The 25,521-nt window shown below is 34.3% G+C and overlaps 2 protein-coding genes across 2 annotated transcripts in view; one reads left to right on the forward strand and one right to left on the reverse strand.

Annotated features, from left to right (window-relative positions):
• LOC105626427 (IQ motif and SEC7 domain-containing protein 1) overlaps positions 1–25,521 on the forward strand; it is a 55,112-nt gene that overhangs the window by 539 nt on the left and 29,052 nt on the right. The gene's annotated exons all lie outside the window — the stretch shown is intronic.
• LOC105626426 overlaps positions 18,069–25,521 on the reverse strand; it is a 9,421-nt gene continuing 1,968 nt past the window's right edge. Inside the window, exon 3 of the mRNA XM_012207726.1 lies at positions 18,069–18,190. Within this exon, the coding sequence (XP_012063116.1) occupies positions 18,069–18,190 (122 nt within the window). The remainder of the gene's footprint in view (positions 18,191–25,521) is intronic.

Genomic DNA, 25,521 nt, shown 5'->3' on the forward strand with positions numbered 1-25,521 from the left:
TCTCTCTCTCTCTCTCTCTCTCTCTCTCTCTCTCTCTCTCTCTCTCTCTCTTCTCTCTCTCTCTCTCTCTCTCTCTCTCTCGTCTCTCCTCGATCTCTCACTGCTCTTCACTTAATCGCTGCCCGAAAGAAGGTAGAAACGAGGATTTGCACTCCCCGCATTTGTCTTCTTTGTTTTCTTGCAATTCCTTCCGCATTTTTCCCTCCGTGACGCCTTGTTTAAGCGCGGAAAGTGTAACGCCGTGCAAATTGAAAAGTATAGGCTTGATCGCGATAAAAATTCATTTTTGCGTGAAAGTGCTCTTTTCTTTCTCTTCATATATTTTCTTTATGTTAATAACGTTACGTTAATCTCTCGTCGTTTTGACTCTTATCTCTCACGCCTTTTGTGTATACTTGAACACGGCGCGATGTAGCGCGCGGTTTTGGGATAAAACGAGAAAAAAAGGACAAAAATATGTGGGAGGTACAAAGAACTCATGAGAAAGATCTGTCCTTCCCACTCACATTCTTTTACATTCTTCGTGTTCAAAACGACATAAAAACGTATAGCGAGTAGCCAAGTGCCACAAAAAAATCTATGTTCTTATCCCTTCAAATAAAATAATGGGAGATACAAAAAGAAATTATAGTACATTTTACATCTCTCTCGTTTATTTGCGCCTTCGCGATAGGAAACGAGGAAGTGGGCGAAGTGCGGAAACCGAAAAAGGGCGTAACCACCTTTTTTTCCCGCGCATTTAAGCCACGTTATTTTTTTTCTACCCCGCAACTTTCCGGGCCCGATCTATCCCGGCAACGTTTCGCGACGTCGTTTATTTCGCAGTTTTCGAAACGATTCACCATAGAAAAATCCAGCGTGAATCGAGTTATACCGGGGGTAGTTCACCCTCACTCGTGCGACTCGTGGGCGAATCACGTCGCCTTGTTTCTCTTACACTCGGGCACCCTCTCGCTCTTCTGAAAAAGCCATCAGATGTCAATCATCGTGGGATTGATATTGCACCGGCGAGCGTGCGATTGCGGGGATGCATTCTCGCGGAAATTTTCCTGTCGCGTCTGATGGATATCGCGAAATGCAAAGCGTGCAATTCGCGGGCGTACGCGCGGAACGAGAGATACCGATGGTTTCTCGTTGGATTAACCCTTTGTATCGCGACATCGTTGTTTCCGCCTATTACGATCGTCTATCGAATGCTGACCGATGTTGCCATACCCGAGTCGCGAGCTTCTCTCTTGGCGATCGGTCTTTTTTCCCTGGTTCAACAAGTAGCCGAGTGTAGATAAATCGAAAGAGTAAAACGGCCGAAACTTTTATGTATTCCTCTCTCTGGTTATTTTAGCAAAAAAAAGAGAGAATTCATGGAAAGTTGTATATATATTGTACACACACACACACACACACACACACACACACACACACACACACATATATATACATATACATATACACATATATTTCTTCAGATTGAATCTTATTTTTGTGGAATAAAATTAATGTTGCAAATATTTGTTGTGAGCTTTTTAATATGCAAGATTAATGCGCTTGACGCATCACATATATTCATCGAGTGACGTTTCTTTTCATCAATTTCATGATTTTTTTTTGATCAGAAGAGTGAAAGAAGATTATTAATATTACAACGATGGTTTATCGTATAATGTCAGTTTTTAATATTGTGCGTCTTCGTAAATAAGACTTGAAGTAGTATTTCATTAAGTCAACATTCATTTGAAACTAAAGTGTATAATTTTAACATCTATTTGCTCTCCTCAAGTTTAATTTCTCTCGTTTTCATTTCGTTAGTATTTAACTTATTTTAATCGTCTAATGATTACAAATATCTCTGGTATATTATACAGCCTTGATTATAAATAAAGCAGCCTCACAAATTGATATAAATGTTTTGCATTTAACGAAAAATAAATAACAATTTTATTAAGAAATAATTTATTTTTGTAATAGCTTTAATATTTTGTTTGATATTTTAACGAGTGTTTGATATTTTAACATTTTTATATTTTAATATTTTACAATGACAAAAGTACAGCTGCATCTAAAACTCTTGGAATTGTAGGAACGTAATGATTATCAGTTTAATATTTTATTAATTCTTTTTTAGCTGTTATTATTGCCTTTTCCAAGAAAATGCAATAAATTGAGAGTGCTTTATATTTACAGCCAAGGCTTTATTGTTAAGAAAAAAAAAATCGATCTACTAAGCCTCTACAACGAAACGTTTTTTTAGACATCGCTCTATTCGCTTATATCACATTATGAAAATATCTTTGACACGATAGATTCGTCGTAGCATTGAACCTCATGTTTCGTTTCTTTGACGTTTACGTCAATGATTTCTCAGAAAATGTTTACGCGTATGAAACGATGACAATGATGTAAATTATTGTATTAAAGCGAACGTAAAAGAAAGAATTCGCGCTTATTCGCCGCTATCAATGTGCAAACGCATGCTTAGATAAATTGATAATATACGACAGAGAGAGGGGCAGAATACACCTGGCATTGTATTGTCTGAGTCATCAAATTACAGATACTGGGGCTACACCAATCGTCTAGTCGTTAATGTGATACGCAGTCATTCAATGCGAACACAAAATGTCATGGAATATGATTATTCGGCTGCCTGTTTAAATCCCATTCCCTTTCCCATCTTGTAAAATGCCAACGATAATGAGAGACAGAAATTTGTCGAACGACGGTACAGGAACCAGTAGAGCCGGAGCGAGACGTTTAATTAATACACTAATTAATATAGCCAGGTGAATATATAGTCATATTCAAGCCGTATTTTCTTAACCGTCTCGGTCCTCCGAAAGAATATTTCCAACACAAAATGCACCATGTTCATTTGTCGTGAATATTTCAATTAATTTAATATCACATTGCTCCATATATGCTCTCGAGTATAATAAAATCAATATATAGAAATTCTGTTCTGTTGTTGACAGTCGTGCGATACGTTTGTCTCTCTCTGCGAATACATTGCGCTTAATTAAAAGTGTTACAAGTACACAAGTACAGAAGGAAACGAATCGCGTTGCAAGACCGCGTCACATCTTAATAAGGACAACTCGAATGCGTATGTTGCATTCATAAGTGTGTACTCCCCTAATGCATTGTCGTGAGAGTACACGCGTATATAGGGAGTTATAGTAGATATAACGACCGGGTAAAGCAAGCACGTATCGTCCATCTGGAAAAGAGTGCGCGCATAACGCATAAGACGTTCCCACAAGATAGACTTCTAGAAGGGACTTCTAGAAATATGTAGTCGTGTTGTTCCGCAGTGTACGCTATAATAACAATAATTGATAATTGTATATCGAGCACTTCGTCATTCTTTGCGCTTCCCTGTCGATTTTTTTCTTCCGCGACAGATAATATGTAATCTTTCTCTTTTGATGCGTTCGTCAGTTTGTTTATAGAACATAATCCTTTCGAATGGCTGCTGCTCTTGACATATTTGAGTTTTACATATTTGAGTGTTTATTTGAGTGTTTTTCAGCAAGAGATACACATGACACAGTGTAACATAATGAATCATTTAATCTTTGTTTAATATTGGTAAACAGCAAGAATATAATAATTTACTGTGTAATCTGCTCGGAGTTTTTCATCTTCTACATTGAGAAAAAAATATTAATAAATTTCCATTTATTTGGTACAAAAAATGTTATTTAATTTGATTTAACAATTATTTCTTTTTATTAAGTAAATATTTATTTATCGTAAATAAATGTTTAATTGGCAGTATTCAAATAAATATTTATTTAAATTTAAGCTATTTACTTAGTGTAGTTAATTTCTGGTTACATGGAAAGTAACATTGAACAATTTTGTTGAAATATTTAACACTTTAGCTACAGATTTAAAAATAATTTTCTTAGACTATCAAAATAATTACGTAGAAATCTTAAGCATGATGCTACAAAATTTTTTATATTTCTAGCAATCAAGTGTCTTACATAATTATTTTGATGAAGTTATTTTCAGATATAAGTATATCTAATTAAATTTTTAGATACAGCAAAGCCATCTTTTTCATGTAGATTTAATGTAAAAATTGAATTTTTCTAGCTATGATTATCATTGAACTGATGATTTTGCAGATTGTGATTTTTAAAATTACCAAAACCTATCAGTTTAGTGATTATTTCACCTCTTCCCTCAAAAAATAATTTTCGTATTAGCGGAATCCGCTAAATCTTAGAGGATTTTATTTTTATATACTCAAGAGGAATTCCTTTGAAATTAAGCGGAAAATATTTTAAGCACAATATTCTCACAATTAAATTAAAGTAATTTCATCTTAAAATTTAAGAAGAAATCCAATCGATTTTCCATAATTATTATTAGAATCTGATTAGAATATCTCGTTACAATCCAGATTGGGAACGTTTCATTTTTAAAAAGGATACCGGTTAGGAAAATTTGTAGGAATTCAATCGGATTTACTAGCCGGATTCCTATACAGAAAGAATGGTTTTGAAATAAATAAAGAAATAAATAAAAATATATTATTCATTTTGTTAATATGTGACTAAGAAAAATAATTTTTTTTTTTCATTTTTATTATTTTATCAGTTCAATTTATATTTATCTGTTCACCTATCTCTTCTGTTTTATTAACTACAATTAATTAGTGAAAACGCATCACATCGCCGGTAAGATTTGAACCTATTCCTAGAACAGTAGTCTAAGACACTTACTACTAATTGCATGCTTGTGATCGAGTCATTGCTAACGTTATATCTCCTACTACTAATCATTCTTAATGCCTCTGTTTACAGTTTAATATTATTAATATTTGAGGAGATTTTATAGAAATGAAATAATACGCTGGTATTTATTAATTTAATTAAGAAATGATAATAACAAAGCGATTGTCCTCAGTCTCGAGAGATCGTTCGGTCATGGCGGACGTGTTTCGTCTCGCTGCGATCTGAGTATTGCATTGTTTTATTTTTGAACATAAGTGTGGCCGGCATTGACTGTGGCTGTTTGTGTTTGTGTTCTAGTATTTTCCTTCCCCAGTCTATCCCATCCTTGTTGCTGTTCTTCCTGTCGAGAAGCAATTGTCCTCGGTAACAGCAAGATACTGGTCAGCATCAAGCTGTGACAGATTTCTTAACCTGAATAGTCATAAGTTTAATATCTCAAACTCACGGGACAGAGACATTCTTTTCAGTTCAGATTCCTTCATTTTATGAAAAAACACGTCGAGTAAATCTAATTTTATTGATTTTTCGCATAAAAATAAGGGTTTAACAAGAAAAAAAGATAATTATAATTCAATTTAACCCTTGCTACTTCAAAAATTAATAAAATTAGACTTATTTGATGTTTTTGCATAAAACGAAGGAATCAAAAAAAAAACGTCACTCTATCCCGCGAGTCTGAAATATTAAAGTTTACTATTTACGGGTTGCATCTGCAGTCAACAAATCTTGCTGTTCCTAATATAAATTTACTTGTAAGAGCATTTTGCTTTAAGTAAATATATTCCTCTTAATACAAAAGGAAAATTGTTAGAATAATATCCAATACATTTTCAATGAATAGTCTACTGTATTGAAAGAGGAATATTTTTTCTGTAAAAGTTTTCGTTTAGAATAGAGATTACCGGAAATTTTACTTTATAATTAGATTTTTTTTTGAGTGTTATATATAAAAAATACAATTATCAAGTTAAGTGAGTTTAAGTCTAAATTTCAAATTAACCAAAATATGAAAATCCGGGTCATACTGTGTCATTGGATCGAATCCGATTCTATCTTTCTGAATGCGTTCTAAAAATTACAATACGATTAAAAGGTTAATTATAGGTATTTAATTTATACCTTTCTACTTAGTACTTTGAGACTCATTTCTAGATTAATTTTAATTTCATTCAATGTGCTCTTCAACTTACTCTTTATCTCTTGAATTCTTAGAATTATAAAAAGATAAAGAGTTAATTGAATCAAGATTAAAATTAAACTACATTGGTAGTAATGGGCATAAATTTTCTAGAATTTCAATTAATGCTATAAGATTTTTTAAGGCAATATTTTTTAATGTTAACGACCGTTTCATATTTTTAAAGTGACCGTTGTAATACTTCACGTCGTGTTTTTTCGCTGACGAAATCGATTTGCACGACTTTAAATGAGGAAAAAAATCACAGGCCGCAAAATCTAAACGCTCAATAATCGCGGCAGCAAGAAGAGTCCCCAAAGCAGTGACCTTGAAGCATCCTATTGACCTGCTGGGGATCTCGCTTTGAAACCGTCTAACTTTACTAAGCTTGTGATTTAATACATCTGGGTTGCAGAACCGGTCCGTCCCGAACTTCGGAAACTTCTCTCGTGTCTTGTGTGAGCTCTTTATCTTGCGTCCGCGCGCACGCCCAATTTTAATGTTTTGTAGTATCGCGGGACGTGCGTGGAAACTACCTCCTCGCTCTTTTGCAAAATGCTAATTGAACAAACACACGTGACGCGAACGACATGGCCGGTCTTATTCTTTCTCTGACGACGTCGGTGCTATTTGAGATTTCACCGAGGATCTCACAGTAAAAAAACATTTTGTATTTGTGTTGGAAACAGTCCACTCAAGTTCACTTCTTATTAAAATTTTGTGATAAATTTTTAACATCTAATGTTGATTTAATATAGTGTGATTATGTTATTTAAATAGTTTATGTTAAATTAATATTCAATATTTCTTACAATTAAACAAATAATTCAAATAAATGTGAGAATTAGTCAATAGTTGACCATTTTAACTCTTTTATACCGCTCTTGACGATTGTTATTGTGATATTCGTGACGATTATTTATGATTATTAATCTATGTGAATATTAAGTTTATTTATTTATATATTTATTTACGCTGAAGAGAATCTAAATTAGGATCGAAACGTATATTTATCTCTTATAATAAAATATATATAATATAATTACACACTTACCATCTGACTCTCAAAGGCTTCTCTTTAACATTTTTTTGTCTTACAATTAAGATAATTTATGAATAACTAAACAAATAATGTGTTTTAAAACGTAAATTAATAATTCGATGAATAAATAAGATATGTGTTACTTTTTTTTAACTTATCATATATGTTAATTCTATTGAAAAAATATGCTTCCATGATTTGTTTACTGTGTTAGTATCTTTCTTGTGTTTATTTTTTAAATAATATTTGCGTTACTTTCTAACGTTTTCATTTTAAATTGACACGTAAATTTAAGTGAACATTTGAAATACATGAAATGTGTTAAACTTAACACAAATTTTCCAACGATGCTCCGAAAACATATAAAAATAGAAGAGAATCTCTCTTACAACATTTAATATTAGTATATTTTCATCTGTAAAAAGAGATCGTTCGATTACATCGTTGCGAGGCGAGGTCGACCAGTCACGCCAAATATATCCCTCAACATAGTTTGTCACAATTGGGAGGTTGAGAGATATTTGACACAGATTCGCGGTCGCTCGCGACGCATCCGGCATATCCATTGTTTCCAGAAATTTATTGCGTCCGCGATGTCGTGAGGATTAGACGAATTTCAGACATTCACGCGCCCATTATCGAGTGCGTATTCTCGCACGCGAAAGAGCTCTCTCCAAAATGCGATAAGCAATTAATTCCTCTAACGTCATTATGTTCTTTTTACGCATTTTATTCTTAACTTCATCAGCTGTGCAAACAGTTTGCTTCGAGTGCCTCCTTGAACTGAGTCCTCTCTTTTGCGTTTGACGTCAACTCTTATCAAGGTTGAAATTACGTAAAATAAAAAGATATGCAGTTTCTATCCGTTATTTTGTAAGAGAAAGAAAAAAAGATATAAATAATTATGAAAGATATAAATTTATGATTATGATTATTTCATAACGTATTTCAATTAATGCAGTGAGCAGATTTATAAATACTATCAAGTGACAGCTCGAGTTGTTTAATCGACTAATTAATTAATTTCACAAAGGTTATGTAGATGCGATTTTTTTACGCCAAAGAATTGCTCACATTGAAAAAAATGATCTTGCAGCTACAGCAGTTATAGCAAAAATTATGCATAAGATACAAGACAATTAGCTAAATAGATAGACGACTACACTATTAAATCTATAACATCAAATTTAATCTAATTTAAATTGCCATTGTTCCTTTTCAATATATCATTATTTTATAGTGAAACAGTAGTTAAATTTAAAATTATATATTGTCAAATTTAACCATTGGTTTAATATAAAATAACGATACATTGAGTAGAAGTAATGAGGATTTAAATCAGGTTAAATTTAACACATAAGTTTAACAGGATATCACAGTATTAGTCATTTATTCATTTTAGCTAATTTTTATCGTTTGTATTTAATCAATATAAATGGCAGAGCCAGAATTTATATCTGAATCATATTATCAAATTTATCAAGAAAGTCTCTCTCTCTCTGTATCTGTAACATTCAATCAAATGAACGACTGTGATTTATATTTAGCAATGATTCATATTTGATTATGAGACCTAAATTTTCATATATTATTAGAATATTGTGCTACAAATTCTATGCGTAGAAATTTTCTATCAGATGCAAAAAATATGCGATAATTCTAGCTGGAGCTATAAAATGTTTTTTTTTTGCGTGTAAATAGATGGTGTTCTATCCATTTTGGACTTGCCCCACACACACACACACACACACACACACACACACACACACACACACACACACACACACACATGCGGGCGCGCGCAAATACACACTATCGTGTACACAAGTAATAATTTAAATAATTATCTGTTTTAAGTATTTCAAATGTTCATATATCTGCAAATTTATAAGTTTATCAAATTTATTAAAAATATATCTCAATATCAATAAGCTTAATGTATACTTCAACTAAGATTGTTAAATTAAAACAAATTCGATTTGCTTATTATATAAAAAAATCGCTTTTTCGGTCAATTTTATGATATTCTTCAAAAGAAAATAAATTCTTGTTTCAAGTATTATAATAATGAGTTTTTGAAAAATTCGTAATAAATATATTTTAAAATTATTATCAAGAAAATTTTCTTTGTTAAAGATAATCGATTTCTTAAAAGGAAAAAAGTAAACTCCTTTATCACTTAGCAGTAGAATGATATTTTTTGTGTGTACGAGAAAACTGCATACTCTTTAAAGATTAACCGTCTTCGCGGTTTTTCATATTTGACGTGTGATCATGCTAATGGCCATACGTTTCCTCATCTGCGGTAAAAAATTGACTTGGTCACGGCTCGGAAAAACGTAATACACGGTCGAAAAGAGATTTATGCTTCCAAGAAGCGGCAAACATTCTGTCGTAACGCTCTTGTGTTCTCTCTTACATCTGGCACGAACATGTTAAAGCGATGCTCTCGACATCTAAAACCCTCTCGAGCCTTACTAAATGGTAACAAGCTTTTTTCCTATATCTATTCTCATGATATTTGTAGCTGAAGACAGTCGTACGTTTTCCCGAAAGGAATATCTTCCTTCTCTGGCGACAAATTATAAACTTTCTAAATACTTAAGCTTTTTATTTCTTTAATTATTTTATTATTACTCCAATTAAACTGCTTTAACAACGTTCAGTCTATGATTATTTTATCCTTCTGTCAATGCATGCACCCATATTGAATTTTAAACAATACGAAATTTTATATTTTTGTTACCAATTTCATTATAACACTTCAAAAAATCCTTCGTACAATAAAGAATATTTTTCATAGACTTTATCTTGACTTTTTACCTTTACATTTTTGATGGAAAACATGGTAGTAAAAAGGTGAAAAATTTTGCATCAACAGAAAGGACACTTTGAGGATATTTAATAAAATAATCATATGATTGTATCTCTGAAGTTACAACTCTTCGTTCCAATGTCCTTCAATATTGATTGCATCCTACGAGAGTAGCTCTACTTCTCTTTTTGTCTTCATTGAGCAACATTTAAGCATCGATTGACACTTGATTACCTTTATCGGATGTGGGCAAGGCTGTCATGACGGTTTCAAAGTTCGATTTCGAGTTTCCAACGGAACGTTTAGCTACGTCTCTTGCGCGACTAATTGGTGTCGATTAGCATCGATGATTGCAAAACTACTAATCATTAATGCAATGCGTATACGTAGGAAAAGTACAGAAAGAGAATGTTTTTGTTGTCATCGCCTGGTGAGAGGATCGCGTGTTTCTCCATCTGTTTTCTCTCTTTCGCTTCTCCGATGCGACGACGAAAATAGTTTATTTCCCTGTGGACCACTGCAAGGAGGACTTTGGACTTTTAATCCCACTTCACTGCCGCACACGACAAAGTATTGCACTCTACTTGTCTGAAATCTCCTATTTACAGAATATGTAAAGCTTTAAAGGCAACATTATTACTTGTCGTTTCTCCTTTGAGATCTTTTAATCTTAATTAAAAAAACTTTCACGCTCCGCAATAATTATGTCGTAATCTCGCTCCTTATCGATTCTGAAATTTGTATTCATAGACATTCATAGACATCTAAAAAATTAATTTGTTTTAAAAAAGAGTTAATTCTACTCAAAGTCAAATTTAATTTAGTTCCAGATTTCCCGATAAAATAACCAAAGAATCTTTAGAGACCAAAGAAACATTAATTATTTAACGATAACGGATAAAATTATCGTAATTATTCGTAATTATATAGAAATCGTAATTCTCCAGTTTTTAAGAAAACTAGTTGATTGTAAATCAACTAAACTAGTTTTACAAATATGGCCAGACGGAAAGAAATCGATTTAACGAGAAATTGGCAATTCTCAGCGAGCATTAGTATGGTAGGCGTGGTATAAATCGCATTACCAGATAAACAGGTTCGGCATTTCGGCCAAGGCTGTTGTTCGTATTGATGGAGCGTCACTGCTGTTACTGTCACTACCGCATCCTTACGTCGTGTGCGTGCAAAACGATACATGATGCGCATCACGCGCTATGTGTGTGTGTACGTGAAATCGTCGCCTTGAAGTTGTCCAGTGGCGCTCAATTAACCCGCATAATAAGAATCATACGAGTTAAACGTGCCACATGAACGAATCGGAGAGTTCAAGGGAAGCTCGTTCTTGTTTTGCAAAAGTTTTTCCGTATTCGGTATTGCTATTTATACCCGAGGAATAGGATTGAATGTCCTCCAAAAGATCGGAGCTCCGCGAGCTCTCTCTTTTTCTCTTTATGGACTCCATAAATGATCCACTTATATGCGCTTCTATAGTTAGCCGGTATAGACCACACGGAATGGAGTCTAAATGTAAAGCTTCCCTGTGACTACTTTTAAACTCTCCTAGGGCCCTTTGTACTCGCGAGGAGCAAGCTTATGGCTCTTCAGCCAGTCGTAGACACGCGCCCACATCCAGACAGATAAAACGTGCGCGTGCCGATCGAAACTCGTCGGGGTATTTCTCTGAATGGCCGATAAACGGAAGCGGACTGCGCGAATCGATGCATGAAGGACTAAAAATTGTGAATTGTGCGCGAGACGCGGAACCAACCATGTTAGGGATTCCGACACGTAGGGAATTTTCACGTCACTGTCCGCGTTCCCTGCGTAATCTGTGCGTGGCGTAGCGTAGCGCAATATAGTTATCGTCATGCAATATTGCTACGAGAGGAATGGGAAAATAGCGACTGACAATCGGAATCGCTTTATGATTTCCCGGCTGCCACGTAAATATACGATGTTACGACGCGTCTTGTTGAGTGTCTGAGATGGACGATGATTTAAATATGGAAATGGAGCACGATTCGTTGCTTTTCGGTCCCCCTTTCTGACTAAATTTCACACGCACGTCTACACAATACTAGACTTTATAATAACACCAGATCCCGATACAGTCTTCCCTGCGAGGTAGGAAAGATAGGTATTACATATTACGTTTGTACGTGGAAAGAATATGATTTTATTGAAGTTGAATTCATTAAAAAATTAAATGAAATAAAATAAAATTTAACTAAATACAAATCTGAAAATAATTTGTTGGATCATAAAAATAATTATGTAGGATGTTTAAACTAATTGCTATTAATATGTTAAAACTTTTTACAGCATTGTCATAAACCTTCAAGCATTTCTACATAATTATGTTGATGATCCAATACAATTATTTTCAAATGTGTATGATAAATTTTTAGATATTTCAGCAAAATCGTTTCTTCCATGTATTGTTGCACATGTATTGTTGCATTAGAGACTTTCTAATCAATCAAGACGTAAAACAGTTAATTTTGATTAGCCAATTTTATTTTAACAACTCCTAAGAGAGAGGAAGAGATAAGAAAAAATATATAGGACAGAAAGAAAAAAAAATAAATATATGTCCTCTCTCGCGTGGACATCTTGCATACAAAACGCAGTTCGTATTCAAATCCTAATTAGAGGATCTCTATATATTATACAGAACAACATGGCTGTTGTATTTAAATTGAATTGCGGCTCTTGAATTTAAATTGATATGAAAAAGCATCAACTACGTATTCTTCATAAATAAATGGTCTATTTTCTAACCACTCCTTTTCCACGTTTATACAGCTATCGGTGGTACGGGCTTGAAAAATGTGCACTACGAGTCTGGCTGTGGCGAGTCTTGGGTATTGTCACGAGACGCTCGCTCGACATTAATTAAATTTTTCCTCGTGCAGAGAATCACGGTCAAGCACAGTGAGCTTAACCGCGTTACTCTTATTTCGTAGTACATAGTGGGTATATCCACTGGGTGGGTTCTCTTGTATTACATAGAGCTTGGTTACATGGGGCGGTTAACAGCCCTGGTGTATCATAGATACGCGCGCGCGCGCGCACGGGCGTGGACTAAATGGATCGCAGTATCAAAGCGTTTGCCGCTTGGACGAAATATTGCATCGGGGCTGCCGCTATTGATTACTGATTGAAAGTATTTTGGCTCGGTTGGGTATAGCGACAGGATGGATACGTTAGTGCGCGAATCTGGGACATTCTAACCGAGTTCGATAGCGAGCACTTCAAGACGACCGGTTGATAAGCACTTATAAGGACACAGAGTATCTCCAATCTTCCTAATGCAATCAATCGAACGCACGAAATCGTACGACAAGTGTGTCAACTCTACGAAGTAGAGGTGTTTGGGAGATTCTCTGTGAAAAATTTATATGTGCATTTCTCTTCATGAAAATCTTAATCAAGCCCGTTTGTTTGATTAATTTGTGGTTTAGACTTAATCTCACTTAGACCCGTTTTTATAATATATAGTTACCTAAAGGTCATCACGAAATTCATAATGAAATTCAGTCATGAACTTCTTGGTAACCTTTAATCTTTAAGAAATCACTTATTATAAAAATGAGTCTAATAATACGTAAAAATTGTTTTTTTTTTTTAATTATGAATCACATCAACTGATGATTTTATGGTAACTTTGAAAATTATTCTACTACGAAACCATTAGTTTTTTTTTATTAACAGCTAGAAAAACACAACTTTTATATTGTTATCAGGTCTAATCATAAATTAACTAGAAAATGAAAAATCGGACCTCAGTGTCTTGTCATCGTAGATAACTTGTTAACTGCTTCTTCTTTATCTCTTAAAGTTTATCTAAATAATTAACTAAAAAATAATATTGTATTACTTATCTATATTTTTGAAGAACGATTCGCTCGTTTCTTCTATTACTTCGAAGAAGTGTTCATGACACAATAAAGCTCCTTTATAAAGAAGAATTGTTATGATTTGTGACAAGAAGTATTGTCACGTACACCAACTACGCCTATCGTCGACAAACACCCTGTAATTTATGATGCGTCAAACTCTGGGACTATTGACACGAAATAGTAGCGCGATACACGAAACTAAGAGACAAGTGTGATAAATCACCAGATTCTCTGCCGGCTATTGCCGTCGTATTACGCGTCTGGTTTATTGTTATAACACGCCAGTGTTATTCTGCAAAGAGAGAAACTCACACGAGCGTATCATTTATACAATACGCACAGAACTAAGGCGTTGAAAGATTTCTATCTGTAACTTGAGCAAAGTTGTTGAATGGAACGCGTAGAACAATTCTTGCAATTTCATTAACATACTGTAAAATCGATATTTTCCTATGTGATCTACTTCGTTTCGTTAATATTGTAAGAAGTTTATTAATATCGAATATTCAACATCTATAAGATTTATTAAAAATATTATATAAACGTTATTATTATATTCATGAAGTAGGTCAACAAAAATTTTGTATAATATCTAATAAGATTTAATTTATAAAAAAATTTATTTACATATAAGTGAAAGAACGCCATATCTCGTCAAGTAAGTCTTGGCTGACTGAGATGATATTTTCTGTATCACTTTTATATGACAAAAGTTATAGGTATAATAAGCGTCTTTAAAACATTATAAACTTTTATATAAAAAAAGTTTTATTAACATCAATAATGTTAAATTGCTTGCCAATTTAACTTGTGATATTATGCATATTCATCTTCCATTTAGAACTGCATTTCAAGATCGACAAATAATCGTGCGATTTGTTTGAATTGGAAATTATAAAATTTACACAAAAATAGGCAGCAAGTTTCACAAGATCAGATATGGATTTCTTCACTTATTTGTTAAATATTTTATGATCGATTTTAATTTAATATTATTTACTTAATCATTCATTTTTCATTATTTACTAATACTTATATATACTTGAAAATTGATATTTTTTTTTGTTTAAACCAACTTCAGTATGATCAAAAACATATTCTTCTTTGAGCTTTTGGTATTTTAATACACTTCGTGTTATCTCTATTTTCTGTTTACGTCAGCTTTGCGTTTCTCGGTGCTGCATTTATCTCTAGTAACAGCAACTAACAATTCATTTGCCTTTATTCAACATGAACAGAAATTACTGTAGTTGCACCAGAAATGACGCGGTTGCTTTTGAATTTGAGAATTGTACAGGGTTGAAATGAACGAGGGAGAAAAAGGTCGTGAGAAGGGTAGAGTGTCCTCTCCGTAGCGACGTTGTAATTACGCGAGTACTTTAATGTCCTTGGTCACGCAAATGTCGAGGATTGTCGATCTCTTTCTTTTTTCTTTTTCTTTTTTTTCATGGAAATGCAGCGGACAAAATTCTCAAATTCGCGTCGCTCTACAAAGAATACGCGAATTATGTAAAATTTTTATGATTTTTACATACAAGTGATGTACAGTTTACGTTTTTATCTCTATCATGCGATCTGCATTTTCTCATGCCTCGGTTGCTTTTCGATTCTTTGTCGCTTTTCACAATGTAATATTGAAGGATTCATCGAATCTATGTGCTTTTCCGATTCTCGCTTTTGTGCTCGATGAACACCATGATTGGTCTTACAATTCACCCCGATAGGACTGTCTAGCTAGCAATTAATACGCCCGGGAGTCTTTCAGGGGTGACAACGTGCCTCGTGAGGGGAGAAGGGAGTCTACCGTTTTCATCTCGTGCAGGAGGCGTAGTTCTCTCGTGCGGAAAGAGAGCAATAGATCGACGCGGACGTCGGCGTCGCGATGCGAGAAAGACCGCGAACGTACAAGGAAGAGGAGGGAGAAAGACAGAAAGGGCTGAGGAGAAAGAAGGAAAGAGAAGAAGCTAGATGAGAGGATTCGTGGGGACAAAGGGACGTCGTCGTGACGGCGCAGACTCGGTGAACGCCGGGCGTCCCGACGCCTTCTCGCGTCCCTTTTATATCTCGTCTTCGCCAGTACATCTCTAACGATTCACATCGCACTTTCCCCATTCACGCATACCGCGGAAAAACGACGCCGGCGACGCGTCTTCATCCCTTTGCCCTTCATCCCCTCCTCTCCCTCCCCCTCGTCTCTCATTTTCTTCCATTTCTCCGAAAGCGAAATTTGTGTTTCGACTCTGATCGTCTGATTGTCTCGTGAGCGCGCGAATGTTCATACGCGTCTATATACACGGTTGCACACGCGACACGCGCGTGCCCACCGTCATATCTCGTACGTGTGTGACATAACGAGTGCAACGACTGTGCGTCATAGTCCCTTCCACAGCACGATAGACTTCGATCTCGCGATCGAAAGTTGCCCCGACGCTTCCGAGCGATAGTGTCTCGTCACAGGTAGATATACTCACGAGAGTTTATAACGTAATATTAATAATCTTCTGCTCTCTCGCGATTATTTACGAGCCTCCTTTAATCTCTGATATTTTCGCCATTCATTACTGTCCTTCATCGAGCGATTTATTTACGCTTGATTTTCCGCGAGCTGCATGCTGATGTTAATCACGCGTAAGCGATACGCATATCTGGGAAAATAAATAGCCATTCAGACTGTGAGAGCGCACCCTCGTCGCCCACGCAACGCACGCATGCACGCAACGCACGCATACACGCACCACGGGAGTGCGCCGTGCGGCTAGAGAGCCTGGAGATGCAGATTTGCATGGTAACGTTCCAGATTTGTGAATGGTGGTGCGACCTTGCGGTTGGAATGTAAAGTATTAAACCGACGGAGGCTCGTGCAACTACGGATAAAATCGACGTATACGCGAACCGACCCCGCCACGTGCACTGTGTTGCAATTATGCGGCGTGCATGTAATACGGTGACCTTATTTCACAAATGACAATCTTGCATTTTTCAGACATTATATCGCCTTTCCCGCGGAGATCGTTGGCGACGAAGGTTTATTCGCGTTCCCTTCATGACTCCGAGATATGCCAGCTTGTTAAAGTAAACATCCCAGCAATCTCAGAGAGACCGAACATTTACACAAAACTTTATTTGTTTAACAATATGATACAAGTTTGGACCGATAAGAATAAATCTAATTAAAATATTTGGTGAAAACGAATTTTTTATTTTTGTTTAAAGTCCATTCTACTTTGTGACTTGAAAAAAAGGCGATTTTTGGAAATTTTTTTGGAAAAAAGTAATGAAAATATATACTTCATATGTTATTTGTTATACTTTTTTCTTTAATTTTAAATTTATGAAGAAATTTATGAAGAATATGTGTTGATTGTTAAAGACTTCATATGAATTAACAGAGCATAAGTATAACATAAGGTCGCTAAATCAATGAGCATTTTATGTAAATCAATATGACGACATTGTGCTCATTGGTCCAGCAGTTTTATGTTATGTTTATGCTCTGTTATGCATTTCATGTGTGAAGCTCTTTAGTTTGTATGAAGTTTCGGGAAAGAAACCTCTCCAACTTGAACTTGGCGCCAGAACGGAAGTACTGCAGTCACATCAATCATTTGAAAGAGTTCAAAAGATTTTCCTATTCAGAAAGAATGTCTCTACTGGATAGACTATGATAATTGATTTTAGATAAAAATTAACAAAATGGCGATTATTCGAAAAAAAGTTTGATTTTTTACTTTAAATTGTGCTCTTATTTTTGCAATAAAAAAAAGTATCATTGATATTGATATAATTGTAGTTTATCTATAGAATAGAAAAAATATACTCTACAATCATGGAAAATTTGAAAGCGATACGTTTAATTGTTTTTGCTCCCTTCCGTTAGATCGAAAAATGTAGTTTTTCGAGAAAAACGCGTTTAAAGTTTCAAGTTTATTTTTTTTTATTATTTACGTCTATATTTGCCACGTTAAGGTTTCAATATTATACACATTTGGGGCTATCAAATTATACAAAAAAAAATTTTTTTTCGACCTCAGCAAGATAAAATGGATCTTTAAATATTTCTATGTGAATTTATATACATATCTGATTCTGTAAACTGCGCAGCGAAATCTTTTTTGGTTTTGAAACGTAATCATGAGAAGAACCAGAGTATAGTAGTGTCATTTTTATCAAATTGACAAATAATTTAACAACTGATACTAATAAGCATCTCTGTAAGAATATTAATAATCAGATATTAATAAGAAATCATATCAAATCTACAAGTAATTTTTTAAATAATTTTATTTATTTGTGAAAGATATTTATTCATTTAAATTATTATTCATCTCAAATGCTTTAAACATGCTATAAATTTTATGTAAGTGTCCAGATATATAGATACATGGGACGTTTACTTTATCGCATGTTCGCTTCGTCCGTTCTGATATTCTGATGCTTCCGATCGCTCGATATTTGCAACATTCGAGATAGAATTAATCTTGATTGCTTTTTTTCCATCTCGTAAAAGGCCATCTGCGGAAGAGCACATAGATGATTTATTACACGCGCATACGTTGCCAAGTGTATTTTGACAGAAGCTTTATCATGGATTATGACGAACGCGTCAGCAATATGAACGCGTTAAAATCACTGTCGATACATCACAGAATTTTACATGAGATTCTCGGTCTGTCTCAAGTGGGTGTTCTGCGAAGAGATAGTCGTACTTTCTACGCGTTTCCATGAGAAATCGTATATTTCATTTGATGGCTCATTAAAATTACATACTTTTTTCTCTCGAGTTCGCTTATTACGCGCGCGTAATAAGGTGGATTACATTATAGTTTAACGACATTATTTACTCCTACGTGTTTTACGCGCACGTGGGTAAGATCAGCACCTAGAGAATGGCCGATCAAGGCGAGCCTCTACGTGGGTCGAGCGTGAACCACAAATGGTCACGCGACCATTTGCCGTCGCCATATTGCCAAATTGTCTGTGCATCCGCTGGTGTTTCTGCTACTCATTTATCACATATTAATATACATGACTTTCAAAGACAATCAACACCGCATGTTGCCGATGTATTCATTTCTTCAGCTTAAAATAAATATTGAAGAAAAAATTGATTTAAATATAGAATGAACGACGAGGTTCTTTCGTTGCCGGAAGAAAAATCCCGAGCGTAAGGAAATAAAATCAACCATAATTCAATCGAGCTGCTGCTCGTTTTAACGAAATCTAAGTGACAAATCTTTTGTAAGTGCCTCTCTATGGAACTGCTCGCCGAGTGAAACTTGAGTCCGTGCCAGTTCTCCGGTGCCCCGAAGTTCCAGCACGATTGGATAAAATAATTGGATTATCGTGAAAAAGGGCCAATGTCAATATAAGTACCTTCAGATTTTCCGGAATATGGCGTGCATGTCTGTGCATTTCGTTACTCGCGACAGAAATGGCTCTTTGATATTCCGATGATTCGCTCTTAAGTTAAACTTTAAAATATCTTCTAGAAGAAGCTACTTGATTGATGAAGCGCAATGAATCCGAATTTTCTTTCCTGTTCGGAAATAATACAAGTATGAATCAGGCCTTAGTCTTCATTTTCTGCATCGTGATTAAATTTAACTTGATGATAATGTAAAAATTGTATTTTTCTAGCTACGGTTAATTATTAAACTAATAGGTTTTTTATAGCGAGTAACTTTTAAAGTACAAAACTATCAATTTTGTGATTAATCATAGCTAGGAGAACATAATTTTTACATTATCATCAAGTTAAGTGTAGTCCAGTTTTATCTCTGATTAATTTATAGTTTAGACTTAATCTCATTTAACTTGACAATGTAAAAATTGTAATTTTCTAGCTATGATTATATAATCGCAAAACTATAATGGTTTTTGTAGTGATGATTTTAAAAGTTATTTACTTTTTTAAAGTTATTAAAAGTTACTACAAAAACAGTTTAATGATTAACTATAGATAGGAAAATGTTTACATTATTATCAGATTAAGTCTAATCATAAGTTAATTAGCAAATAAAAAAGATCTAAGTCTAAATCACAAGTTAATCAGAAAATAAAAACCGAGCCTGAAAATAACAGAAGGACGATGGTCTCGGCAACCAACGTTGTTTCGGTTACTGTGCTATTGATTTTTGCTGTTTGTTTCGTCGACCCCTACGCACCCTATGATTCCACCCTTCTGAATCATTCACCATTACCTCCGATTGGTGGTGGTGGCTGGCAGCAACCCTCCTTAATAACGACCCGGCGGTCTCACGTGTCCTTATTCCATCACGTTTTGCTAATTTCGATCGAAATGACTCATCTAATTAACGAACCGTGAACATTTGCCATTTTATCATATCTGGAATTTCTCGATTTGACAAAACTTGATAGGTGTCCCGCATTAATATACGATCACGACCCGAATCCTGAATTTCTAGAACGGCAGAAATTTGCGGGAATAAATCAAACTGATGGGTGTTACCCGTGACTGACCACAACGCGCGTATATAGAATATTTAACGGTAATGTAAAATTTTTGCTTCAGCGAAATAGAACGAGCGCACCTTGAGAGACAAGAAAATTTATGCCGCTGATACTCGCATTGCATTTATGTTAATATTCTCTTTTTTTTTTTGACGTTTTTCTTTGTATCGTTTACGTTTTGCGCACAAGATACCGGATATGCGAGGCGCTTTATGCGGAGCTTTCGGAACATATCGATCGGTTTGGACTTTATGGCTTCGACGAAGAGGATATACATCCCCATGTGATCGCCATATACGTCACGCACATCGTCACGGTATACGCACCCATGATATGGTGTTCGTTACATGAAGATCTATTGTTGATTGCCCGCTTCGTTGCTATCGTAGAGTGGCCGATAACGGTTCGGTGACAAAGATAAAAATAAATGTATGCTTTGGAGAAAGTATTGTTCCGGAATCTTCGTTCGCGCGATAACAACTCGGATTGCACCGAACAGTGGGAGGAAACATGTGGGCGTAATCGGCTGAAAACGTTGGGCTTATCGTTATCAACTGTGCTGTAGTATACCGTAATCTAAGTTTTCATTTTCTGAGAATTTTAAAAATATATGTAGCTACAAAAGGAATATTCACTCATAAATAGCGTTGATATCGATCTCTTTTCCGTCATGTTTGATATAAAAGATTCTGCATTAATCATAGGAGAAAGTAGTTTCAGTCAAATCGTTTGAAATTGTGATATTTTGTAGCTTATGCTGGTAAAAAAGCTCCATAGACATAACCATAAAAAATGGACAGACATTTTTAAAGCACCACAAGTACAATTATAAAAAATTCAAATTGCTGTAGCATCATTTGAAAGTTACTATTTTGGATCTAATCAGAAATGTATCTTTGCAGTGGTCAATTCGTTCTTATGACTGTATAAGCATTTTTTGTATATATAAACATGTATATAATCATATATCTATCATTGAGTAGAGAAGGCATAATTCAAAATAACAACTTTTAAATGATGCTTCAAAAATGTCTGTTCATTTTTTATGGTTTTGTCTATGAAGATTTTTGATTAGCATCTTATAAAATAAAACTACAAAATATATCAATTTCGTCAATTTGACTAAAATCATTTTTCCATATGATTATATAAAGGAAAATTAAAATCACATGATGTTATTGATAATAAGAGCATTCTCTTTCTGTATCGCTGTCAATTGCACTGTAATATGTCATAATCCATTTTCTGAGAATATTAAAAGTACATCTATCAATAAATGTTTATCTATAAGTAGCATTTATATATCAATCATATCTCTTTTCAAAATAAATTTATGTGAAGGAAGATTAAGATTGTTGATGTTATTATAACAATAATTAGATATCATGTCAGTTCTGTAAATAGATATATTATTTCCATTTCATTCTATAGATTGATTGAGTTTGTATAATGAAAAAATGATTGGCCGAAAAGTCCATTCGGTCGCCACGTCTCTTTTATGTATGCGATTGTATCGTAACGATACAAAAGATAAGATAATGATATGCAACTTCGTTTCGTGAAGTCTATTGTTCATGAATTTCACGACCATTGCCGTACGATACGCGCAATATGTTTGGCAGTTTTCGGTCGTAACGCTTAGCGTTTGGTATAATCGATGTGTTTTCTAGAAACTGTGTGTTTTAGGAGGGCTCGTCGTTACAGGTACAGACTTTTACATATTTAGCATTTCGAGTACGTTTAGATACGCGCGAATGAATGTGAAATGTGAAGTGAAAGCAAAATTGGCAGCCATATTGAAATTTTAATTAGTAAATATATCGTACGTATAATACTGAAATATGTATTATTGCAGATTGCTATTAAATTCTGTTCATAACGATCGATATAATTATATATAAATGCTTCGTTAATATCACATTGGTAAATATGCATAATAAAACGTCACGGATTCGCTCGAGATATTGAAGTTTTCATGTCAAGTTCGCGCAAATTTAATTACGATAGAAAGTTTCAGTTCATGTGATTAGCTTCATAACTAGAAGTTATCATAACGCGCGTGTGTTGGCGTTATCTTCCTACGAAATTATCTATTTGCCATTCTAATTACTAAGAATTAGCATCAATGCGCATAATTACTCGAAAGTTATAAGTCGACGAGTTTAAATTTCACCGATCGCAAATTCAAGTTGGTCAAGAAATCCGTTGTCAAAAAAAAACCGCAAAGAATAGAATAGTCCTCGATGCAATACTGTTAACGGATGTTGCGTGTCTCGTGATGTTATCGATGTGCAACAATTCCGGGGCGGAGATCCTCGCGGCGGCGATCGGCGTAAGCGCGCCTTAAGGTACAACTATAAGTGACTGCATCGGTGAATGGTACGCTCAGACTAGGTCAGCCCATAACTATCGCACTATTATAGACAAGGTCGTTCCTCCCTCCCTTCTATTTGCTTGTTTGTCGAATGCAGTGCGTCGTAATGTTATATTATTGTACAGTTTATCGTAGTAGCAAAAAAAAACCGAAAAAGTGAAACAACCCGCCTGGAGGAGTCTCAAGTTTCCGAAAAATCGGCGTCCCATAACTGCACAAATATTACCGTATGAATAGTCGCGACGTTAAAACGGTTCACATCAAAAGATACTGGAATTACTGGAAATACCGGATTATTTTATACGTGTCAGAGCGAACATTACGCGGACCGATCGAAAAATCGGCGACTCCTTGGCACTCTATATCGAAAATTGATTTACTCCAAAACAGGATTCGATTTCGTTATCGGTAAAAAGCTCTTAGCGCATGTAAAGAATTAATCACCGATAAATAAATATCTAAATAAATATCTAAATTTTTAATTTTTTTCAAGAAGTTTTATCTTGGTTAAGAGAATTTGAAGTTCATCCATAAAAATTAACGTTAGTTCATGAAGAGACTCGTAAATTTAATAGTAAAGTAATTATAGATAATTTGATTGAGCTACCGGAGCTACGATACACTTCATAAACGACATTACGCGTATTTAAAGGACTTCCGAGCATAGTAACGAGAGATATTAAACGCCATGGGAATCGCTCTTTATACCCGGGCTCATCGTAACCGCCATTGTGCCGGTAGGAAGTGCATAATATAACAGAAAGTGAGACAGTTCGCTTCCTGAAAAAGCGATAGCGATACTACTTGTAATTCGCCGAGAACAATAGTCGCGGCAAATCGCAGGTCGGAAGATCTTACGACTTTTTCGCTGTGTTACGCGTACACGCATGCATTTCCCGTTCAATTTTTCAAAAGAAAAACAACAATCCTACGGTTTATCTCGCTAGTTACGTCGAGCATGTTTATGTGGATAGACATGAATAATCTGTCTGTTAATGCTGATTTGCAAGCGTGCTGCATCTGAATATGTTCATGGTTCACGAGTTAAGTGGACCACGTAAAAAAAGCGAGGTGTAGCAGTACAAAACGCACTTGAGAAAATCTTGTTACTCTTATAAGATTTTTCTCGGTATTTGTGCTGAACGTCAGCGTGGGTTAATTTCGTATTCACATAACTGTATTTTTCATACACATTAATTATTTAATTAATAAGTAGAAATTGCAACAAATTTTGTGTTTGATAATATTCATACAAATTTTTGCATATATATTTTTCAGTTTTATAAATTGCGCGCCAAAATTCAGTTTATCGAACTTGAAACACAATCACTGAAACTAAAATATTAATATCTCATTAGATAATTGATCGTAAATTCAACAATCAAATATAAATCATTCAAATATCATAAGCATTTTAAAAACTTGCAACTTATTATAATCAAAAAGTTATAATTTTTGATTGAAGAATGATTGAAAGCCTAGAAATCAAACTCGCATAATTTAACAGATTATTAACAATAAGAATCTTACTGGATCATACATTTGAAAACTTAACAATAAGAAATTGATTCCCGATCGAGATATTTTTCGCCATAAATTTATTTAGTTTTTCAGTATATTAATATCTTTCTAATGAGGTATCTGATTGAGCATCAAATTGCTTGTCAATTTAATTCGTGATATTACTACAGTAATTTAATTGCGTTTATAAGTTCGAAAAACCAATTCCAGCGTGCAATTTGAATGACTACAAATATGGTATGTGTATATATATATATATATATATATATATAGTAATTAGATAATTCAGATCAATAATTCAGATTGAATTATTGAAGCATTAAAGCTTTGACCGTTATGGCTATTCTATTTCTTATTGTTATAATAGAGTTATAATAGATTATTATTATTATTTTTATTATTTAATTACTTGGCGGAGTAACGATGCGCGTACAACAGCAGTGAGTGATCTATTTCAATATCAAAAGAGAAAATACTGAGCGGGTCGGCTGGAAAGAGCTAAAAGCGTCGTTGACTTGGGGCCAGCTTTGAGAATATTTTCACATCAGACAAAAATATGCGAAGGCGACGAGCACCACTTTCTATGGTTCGATGCTTCAAGAATAATTATATGTTTAACATAATTAATGTTGACATTTTCATGGTGTACACGAAAAATAAGAAAATTGGAAGCCCTCATCCGTTTATAACTTTGATAACTCTCTTACATGTTGTAAATAGACGATATATTAGAAGAAAGTTGATAATTCACTTCATTCGATCTTATGTTTAATAGGAAAAATAATAAAAATTGTGCGGTTTAACATCCTGGATGTAGTTAGTTGAACGGCGAATAAAATCAACAAAAAAAAATAAACAAAAAAATCGGAAGAAATTTGTGTTATCATAACTTTCACCTACTCAAACGGGTTTGTGATGCTTCATCAAGTCATAAAGTGATAATATAGTATTAGATTTTTTTCATCTTTGAATAGGGTCATAATGTAATATTTTCCACCTTCGGTGGAAAAACTGTAATAGTACATTATCACACTCTGTGAATCATTACAATCCTTTTTTCTTAGTCCGTACATGTAAGTCTGTGAGAAAAATTTAATTTTCTAATCGACAAATCGGTTTTCAAGTATATTCTTCTATATACCATAAACATTTATATTTGGTAATTTAGCAAATTTCAATTATTTAAATTTTATAATTCTATGTATGTTGCATTCTTATGGAAAAATATTTTTTGAAGAATTCGCATTTTTACGGAAGTTAAAAATGGATTCAAGAGGCTCAGTGATTTATGTACACAAAGATATAGGGTTAAGGCATCAACATTATTTTGATTTAGCTTGACTTAAACTTCTCTTTGTCTCTGTCTCTTTTTTGGCTTTAAAACGAGATAGATAGATAGATAAATAGAGAGAGCGGGAGAGAGAGAGAGAGAGAGAGAGAGAGTGTCTTACGTTAAAGTAACGTTAGAAGACAACGT

Source organism: Atta cephalotes (assembly GCF_000143395.1).
Source record: "Atta cephalotes unplaced genomic scaffold scaffold00005, whole genome shotgun sequence".
Classification (NCBI taxonomy): domain Eukaryota; kingdom Metazoa; phylum Arthropoda; class Insecta; order Hymenoptera; family Formicidae; genus Atta; species Atta cephalotes.